General features: G+C 49.5%; 1 protein-coding gene across 1 annotated transcript in view; it reads right to left on the bottom strand.

Moving 5' to 3' along the window:
• Positions 1 to 8,718, bottom strand: part of ADGRB1 (adhesion G protein-coupled receptor B1) — a gene marked incomplete at both ends in the record, with an annotated part of 115,077 nt that overhangs the window by 31,195 nt on the left and 75,164 nt on the right. Inside the window, 2 exons of the mRNA XM_015826099.1 lie at positions 472 to 547; positions 8,468 to 8,611. Of these exons, the coding sequence (XP_015681585.1) occupies positions 472 to 547; positions 8,468 to 8,611 (220 nt within the window). The remainder of the gene's footprint in view (positions 1 to 471; positions 548 to 8,467; positions 8,612 to 8,718) is intronic.

Here is an 8,718-nt window from a genome sequence, read left to right on the forward strand (position 1 = left end):
AGAGAGAGAGAGAGAGAGAGATGGTTTGATTCTTCTCACCAAAGGACTGAAGGGTTTATTGGCTTTTGTGTTGGAGTTTTATTTCAGCAAGACAGCTAGGTTTTAGATTTACCTCACGAGGTTCCTATGTTCCTGATTATCTTCCATTCCTCCTTTTTCTGGATTTAAACGTTAAATATACTTATATTTATATAAAAAATTACATGTTTGTGTCAGGGTCTCCGACTGCTGCGCAATCCCTTGACAAGTTGATTCCTGCAAAAGTCTGATTTTTGACTTTGCTAGCCCAGAAGGCCAGGTTTATTGTCCTGTTCGCTACAGCCCACATACCAAAATTCTGCTCGGGAGGTCAAATATGCAAGATCAAAGTCACTGTGGCTAGCTCTCATTGAGGATATTCCAAACATAGCAATGGGCCATTTCCATCACCTCTCTCCAACTTCATGGATGTTATATATATCTCCACTTTACCTCTGAAGGCCCAGGATCCCGGCCAGGTTGCGATAAATCACCGTGCCCACCACAAAGACGGAGGAGTCATCAGTGTCTGTGAAGAAGCAACCAAGAGAAGTGAGAAGAGAAGTGGAACAAAAGAATCACAACAGCAAGAACCAAGAAAAAAAGGAGAGGTGGATTTATTTAACAGAATAACAAATTTGGAAGGGACTTTGGAGGTCTTCTAGTCCAACCCCCTACTCAAGCAGGAGACCCTATAAAATTTCAGACAAATGGCTGTCTAGTCTCTTCTGGAAAATCTCCAGTGCTGGAGCACCCACAACTTCTGGAGGCAGGCTGTTCCACTGGTTAATTGTTCTCACTGTCAAGAAATCTCTCCTTAGTTCCAGGCTGCTTCTCTCCTTGATTAGTTTCCATCCGTTGCTTCTCGTCCTGCCTTCAGGCGTTTTGGGGAGTAGGTTGACCCCATCTTCTTTGTAGTAGCCCCTCAACTACTGGAATACTGCTATCGCCCCTTGTCCTCCATTTGTACAGCCATCCAGCTCAAAACAGTGATTACGGGCAACCAATGATCATCAGAACAATTAAGAGTTAAGACAATGAAAAAGAGAAATAAAATACAATTAGCAACCCAGAGATAATTGCAATTCATTGGACCCACAGGACAATTATGCTTCCCTGATGGTTGCAGATACAAATCCGACCGCAACGTACAGTGTTGCCAGGTTTTGCACAACAGGGATCCAAATCCGTCAGATAATGACCAGTGCCTCAAACCAGCCTTAATGAGTACAGGGAGTCCTCGACTTACAACAGTCCATTTAGTGACTATTCAAAGTTACAACGGCACCTAAAAAAGTGACTTAGGATTATTTTTCACGCTTACAACCATTGCAGCATCGCCACAGACACATCCAATCTGGAAACAAGGCACAGTTCCTGACAGTGAGAACGATTAATCAGTGGAACAGCCTGCTTCCTGGAGTTGTGGGTGCTCCATTGCTGGTGATGTTCAAGAAAAGATTGGGCAACCATTTGTCCAGGATGGTGTGAGGCCTCCTGCTTTGGCTAGGGCAGTGATGGCGAACCTTTTAGAGACCAAGTGCCCAAACTGCAACCCAAAACCCACTTATTTATCGCCAGGTGCCAGGTGGGCGTGGCCCACTGGGTGGGTGTGGCTGTGGTGGTCATGGCAGACTGGGTGGGTGTGGCCAAGGTGGGCGTGGTCACCTCAAGGTTGCTCGTGGGCAGAGATTCCTGTGGGGGCCAGACAGGGTTGGGGGAGATCCAGGGGTCTCTGGTGGGTGGGGCAGTGGGCACGAGGCTCGTCCTGCGGGGTGAGGCGAGGTGAGGCAGGGCGGGGGTGCCATTGTTGCAGGGTGAGGTGAGGCAGGGGCCAGGGCGGCTGCTGCCTGACACCATCAGCCCCCACACACAGAGGCCAGCAAGTGCATGGGGGGCCGACAGTGTCCGTCAGCAGCCACAGCCTGCTTGCCCCTCGACCGGCACACTCTGGGGCACTGCAGCCTGCTGCCAGCAGTTCAGAGAAGCCGCCTCTGAGCTGGACAGCTGGCTGACAGCTGAGGAGGTGATGCAGTGGATTGTGCCCGGGAAAAGGAGAGCATGCGAGGCCAGGAGGGATGGGACGGGAGGGAGGGAAACCAGCCATGCCGGGATGCATCCGGCCATGTGGGACCTCGGCGAGTTAGCAGGTGGCTGGTTGAAGAGGGACGGTTGCCATTTCCGGGGCATGGTGAGCGTGCCCACAGAGAGGGCTCTGAGTGCCGCCTCTGGCACGCGTGCCATAGGTTCGCCACCACTGGGCTAGGGGGTTGGACTAGAAGACCTCCAAGGTCCCTTCCAGCCGCATGATTCTAAAATGGCCCCCAAAACCCATAAAGGGCTTCCCAGGTGACATTGTCCATGCTTCATGTATCCTACACTATCAACTTCATCCAGACATGATGCTTGTAGGAAAAGGGGATTAAGGAAGTTGAATTTGAATTTGCACAGACTGTCATCCACTGACTTCTTGGCCAGCTTGGTGGTGAGGTGTCAATTATAAACGGATTCTTCTGTGTATAGGAGTCATCTAAACCAGGGATTTTCAACCAGTGGTACGGGTACCACCTGTGGTACATTGGCACCTGGCAGGTGGTACGCAACCATCCTAGAAAAGTGGTAGTGGGGGAGGGGAATGAGCTGAACCAGTGGCAGCACCACACAAGCTTGAGCGAGAGACAGCTGGAGCTGCAGGGCTGTCAGGGCTCAGCAGAAGAACCAGGATCAGTGCCAGGCTCTACCTGGAGTTCGGCGCTGATCCTGGTGCTTCTGCTGAGCCCAGAAGAAGCGCCGATCAGCTGGAATGTAGCAGCCTCTCCAGGGTCTTGTGATTTATATTCAGATGCTTGGCAACTGATTCATATTTATGACGGTCACAGTGTCCCAGGGTCATGTGAAGTGACCAAAACCTGCTGCAACCACCCAGCAGATGGGGGTGGGAGAATAAAAACCAAACACCCCCCCACCCCACCCCCACTGCCAATCTTCAACAGAAATGCTCACAACAATGAAAACCTCGGACAGGAGGAAGAGCGCCACCAGGGGGGGGGCAGGCAGGTGTCTTGCTCGGCTGTGGCTTGGGGGGCACTTTTTTCAGTGCCACTGTAACTTCGAACAGACACTAAGTGAACTGCTGTAAGTCGAGGACTACCTGTACTTTATCACTTTTTTCCGTTTTTTGGGGGGGGGTCATCAAGTTTTTGGTCACCTTGCTAGGCGACTGGTGGTACTCGCACAATGGGTGGAAAGGTTGAACAGCCCTGATCCAAACACCAGCTCCAATCTACAAAACGATCACGTTGTTAAGAATAAAGTGGTTGGCTTTAGCTTTAATGCGATTTGATCTGGAGTTGCTTTTTTGTGTGTTGCTTTGGGACGCAAGAAAGCAACCTTTGTAATTGAGGGTACTTAAGTCCTTTTTCAATTAGCAATCCTCAACCATCCAGCCTGCATGCGCCTGATCGTCTATTCCCATTGTACCGCTGCTGCTCCAATTAAGTGCCTCTTCAATTTAATGTTTTCCTTTAAAAAAAAAAAGAAAGAAAGAAACATACTGGCTGCAGCACAATTAGGTTGCCCTGCGCGGATTTGCTAAACTTGTGCCGTGAAGGGACACCACCGGCCCACGGGACAAATACTGTTTGGAAATAGAAGTTGGGAATGAAATGGATGTCAAGCTTGTTCAGTAGGCTGCGCTTCGTCAGCAGCTTTTTATGGAGAGAATAGGACGGGATGTCCCAAAGGTGCTTTTTCAAGAGGCCACTGGACTTTATTTGTCCTTGATCTTCATCCGAGAAGCTGCTTCAGTTCTGACTGAATGGTGGAGGACGGAAAGATTGATATTCCTTGCAGTCATCTGGTCATTAGTACTCTCCCTGAGAGTTGTTGAGGCCGCTTGGAGGTTTATCTGTGCCCCCAGGGCAGGGGTGGGATTGAAATACCTGGACAACCGGTTCTCTTATTGGATGTAGGCCTGGGCCACCGAGGCCTAGGATGAACTTCCGGAAGTGGCATCCATGCATTTCCGGCAGGCCGTTCTAGGCCTGGGAGGACTCCTCCAGGNTTAGTACTCTCCCTGAGAGTTGTTGAGGCCGCTTGGAGGTTTATCTGTGCCCCCAGGGCAGGGGTGGGATTGAAATACCTGGACAACCGGTTCTCTTATTGGATGTAGGCCTGGGCCACCGAGGCCTAGGATGAACTTCCGGAAGTGGCATCCATGCATTTCCGGCAGGCCGTTCTAGGCCTGGGAGGACTCCTCCAGGGATCTGAGGCCTAGAACAGACTTTCAAAGTCGCATCCACGAACTTCTGGTGGGCCATTCTAGGCCTGGGAGGCCTCCTCCAGGCATCTGAGGCCTAGAACAGACTTCCGAAGTCACATCCACGCACTTCTGGCAGGCTGTTCTAGGCCTGGGAGGCCTCCTACAGGCATCTGAGGCCTAGAACAGACTTCCGAAGTCACATCCACGCACTTCTGGCAGGCTGTTCTAGGCCTGGGAGGACTCCTCCAGGCATCTGAGGCCTAGAACAGACTTCCGAAGTTGCATCCACGCACTTCTGGCAGGCTGTTCTAGGTCTGGGAGGCCTCCTCCAGGCATCTGAGGCCTAGAACAGACTTCCGAAGTAGCATCCACGCACTTCTGGTGGGCTGGAGGAGGCCTCCCAGGCCTAGACTGAACTTCCGGAAGCAGTGTCCATTCAGCCTGTTCTCCGAACTCAGCAAAATTTAGCTACCGGTTCTGCCGAACCGGTGCAAACCGGCTGAATCCCACCACTGCCCCAGGGTCACCTGAATAGTGCAAATGGGTGTGGAACCTTCTTGGGACTACTGAAAGGACCGTGTTGTAAACTGGAGAGAGGTGGCGTTGTGTCCCTCGCCCTCTGTTGAGAGAGGGCTGTTCAGTTTTGACCTAGATGGCCTCTTTGATTCCTCTTTCAAACCAGCGGTCCTCTCTGTCCAGAATGTGGACTTTGCTGTCTTCAAAAGAATGAGTTTGCTGTCTTCAAATGAAGTTGGGACTGCTGAATCTTGTCCTGATAGGTTTGTTCTCTTACGTCAGTGGTGGTGAACCTATGGCACGCGTTCCAGAGGCGGCACTCGGAGCCTTCTCTGTGGGCACATGCACCGTTGCCCCAGCCCCACCTCCCCCATGGCCCCCTCCTCACCAGCAGCCCCCCTGGAGGAGAGTCGCTCCCGAGCGCTGCCCATGCGGAGCAGCACAGCCAAGGACATGGCAGTCGGGCAATGGGGACAAGACTCTGCCCTCACAGCCTGTCACGTGCAGTTGATGCTGCGGGGCGCAGGCGGAGGGCGTGGCTGCCATGGCACTGCTGGACCGCCTGGGCAATCTGCAGCAGGCCGTAGAGGCGGTGGGTAGCCCTGCGGGTGAGTGGGGCGGAGTGGAGCAGGGGTGGAGCATGTGGGGTGGGGTGGAGCGGGCAGGGAGGGGAGCGGAGTGGGGGGCGGGGCCGGTTTTGGGGCACTCAGTCTCTAAAAGGTTCGCCATCACTGTCCTATGTTGTGCCAGGCGTTTAAATCCTTCTATCCTCCACCATTCAGTCAGAACTGAAGAAGCTTCTTGGATGAGAAGCGAAACGTCTTCAAAGAAAACCAAAGAAAGCCCAGTTGTCTCTTGAAAAAGCACCTTTAGGACAACCGTCGCATTGCCGTTGTTCAACCGGTTTGCCAATCTTTAAGGGGTAAAGGGAGGAGAAAGACCCCCCCACACACCTTTTCCCCTTTTATCCTCAGAAGCAGTCCTAGGAGACATTTCTAGGTCAGGGTGGTAGGTTTTTTTTTCAAGGGTGAATGCTGAGCTTTGAGTGACACCCTTAACAGAATAAAGAGAGTTGGAAGGGACCTTGGACCTTTTTCTAGTACACACACACACACACACACACACACACACGCTCAAGCAGGAGACCCTATACCAGGGGTGTCAAATTGCTGGCCCGCGGGCTGGATGCGTCATGGTGAAATTGCGCCCACCCCATTGCCAGCAATAGAAAAAAAAGTCATGATACGTTGCGACACGTGACGTTGCGAGTTTGACACCCCTGAAGTGGTATAGGGCACTTCAGACAAATGTCTGTCCAAGCTCTTCTTAGAAACCTCCATTGTTGGAGCACCCACAATGTCTGAACAGCTTACCTCCAGAAATCGTGGGCGCTCCATCACTGGATATTTTCAAGAACAGACTGGACATTCACCTGTCTGAGACCGTGTAGGTTCTCCTGCTTGAGCAGGGGGCTGGACTAGAAGACCTCCAAGGTCCCTACCAGCTCCTATTCTATTCTATTCTATTCTATTCTACTCTACTCTACTCTACTCTACTCTACTCTACTCTACTCCACTCCACTCCACTCCACTCCACTCCACTCCATTCCACTCCATATTTTTTATTCTATTCTATTCTATTCTATTCTATTCTATTCCATTCCATATTCCATTCCATTCCATATTTTCTATTCTATTCTATTCTATTCTATTCTATTCTATTCTATTCTATTCTATTCTATTCCATTCCATTCCATTCCATTCCACTCCACTCCACTCCACTCCATTCCATTCCATTCCATTCCATATTTTCTATTCTATTCTATTCTATTCTATTCTATTCTATTCTATTCTATTCTATTCTATTCTATTCTATTCTATTCTATTCTATTCTATTCTATTCTTCTGAAGGCAAACATTAGGAAGTTTCTCCTTAATTCCAGGTTGCTTCTCTCTTTGGTCAGTTTCCATCCATTGTTTCTTTATCAATCCGATATGCTCAGGGATGGATCCTCAGATTATTTTGGGAGCATGGTAGGATTCGCAGATGGCCACTGGCAAGGAACATGCACCTCCCTGCTCTCTGTTTTGTGGCTTCTCCTGTTCGTTGCGTTAATGTTTGCTGCTGTCTGTCTCAGCCTTCCCATGTGTTCAACTTGCCTCCCCCTCCCCCACCTGCCCACCGACCTAGAAGTCTGCAACAATGGGCCAAATTTAAATTGCATTTAATGTTTTCCTGCCGTTTCTGTAGAAGCAGCTTTATTTCTTCCCTGCTAGCAATTTCTCAGGCTGGCAATTAGCATTCATCTGGCACCCATAATCCTGTTGTTCTCAATTACTTCTGTGAAAGGGAAGGTCACTAGAGAGGGATGTTCGAGCCTCGGCAGCCTCACTGAGGACCTGACCTTCTATCTATACTTATTTGGAGTGGAGAAGAACTTTGAAAAGGTGTGCTTCCTATTTGAGGTTTCGGGTATTTCGGAGAGGATTCAAATAGGGACTCTGTCCATGCACAAGGCAAAACTTTGGATCTTCTTTCTGGAAGAATGGGTTCTCAATTGCCTAAGGGCAGACCTACTGGACTGATTGATCACATACCAATAGAAGAGAATATTTGTAACCCAGAAGTAAACTGTGGGGTCCTTGGTGCTCTCAGAGCTTGGTTGTTTTCTGGCAGATGTTTCATTACCCAACTAGGTAGCATCATCAGTGCTAGAAGGGAGTGGGATTTGTGAAGAGGAGGAGGAGGAAGAGAAGAAGGAAGAGGAAGAGGAGGAGGAGGAGGAGAAAGAGGAGAGGAAGAGAAAGAGGAGGAGGAGAAAGAGGAGGAGGAGGAGGACTATGGAGTCCTTAATGCTCTCTTAGCTTGGTTGTTTTCTTGCAGATGTTTCATTACCCAACTAGGTAGCATCATCAAAGCTAGAAGGGAGCAGGAATTGGGGAGGGGGGAGGAGGAGGAGGAGGAGGAGGAGGAGGAGGAGGAAGATGACTGTGGAGTCCTTGGTTCTCTCTGAGCTTGGTTGTTTCCTTGCAGACATTTCAGGACCCAATTAGGTAACAACATCAGTGCTAGAAGGGTGGAGGAGGAGGAGGAGGAGGAGGAGGATGGTGGGGTCCTTGGTGCTCTCTCAGCTTGCTTGTTTTCTAGCAGACATTTCATTACCCAAACTAGGTAACATCATCAATGCTACTTCTCATCAAACAAGCTTCTTCAGAACTGAAGAAAGTTCCTGGATGAGAAACAAAATATTTCAAGGAAAAAAAACCAAGAAAACCCAGTTACCTTTTGGAAAAGCACCTTTGGGACAAGTGTGCCCTGGATAATTGAGAATTTCCATAGACACCCTGAGCTTGGCTGTTTGGTGGAAGGACTTTCCTCCAGACGTTGTGGGTGCTCCAACATTGGAGGTGTTAAAGAAGAGACTTGACAGCCATTTGCATAGCTTGGGCTGGGGGTTGGACTAGAAGACCTCCAAAGTCCCTTCCAACTCTGCTATTCTGTTCTGCTTTGCTAGGTAACTCCAAGTTCAGATTGGTGGTCTAAGAACTGAGTTCTCCTTATATATATATATATATTTAAAGCAGAAATAAAAGGACATAACAAGAAAGGACGAAAGTTTAGAAAGCATAAACAGATTGTATTCCACCGGGAACTTGCACCGTTTAGTCTCACCTGATACTCCTGTGGAGAAGATGCTTTTCGATATGGTGACCTTGTCTTCTGCATTGCGAGCCCAATCCACCATTCCTCGCCAGCCTTTGACAGGGAAAGTGAGACCTTTAGCTGCCTTAACAGGCAGCTTCTGGATACTGACAACTTGAGTGAAGAGAGAAAGAAAGAAAGAAAGAAAGAAAGAAAGAAAGAAAGGAAGGAAGGAAGGAAGGAAGGAAGGAAGGAAGGAAGGAAGGAAGGAAGGAAAGAAA

The sequence above is a fragment of the Protobothrops mucrosquamatus genome, unplaced genomic scaffold (genome assembly GCF_001527695.2).
Source record: "Protobothrops mucrosquamatus isolate PMUCROS unplaced genomic scaffold, P.Mucros_1.0 scaffold2957, whole genome shotgun sequence".
Taxonomy (NCBI): Eukaryota; Metazoa; Chordata; class Lepidosauria; order Squamata; family Viperidae; genus Protobothrops; species Protobothrops mucrosquamatus.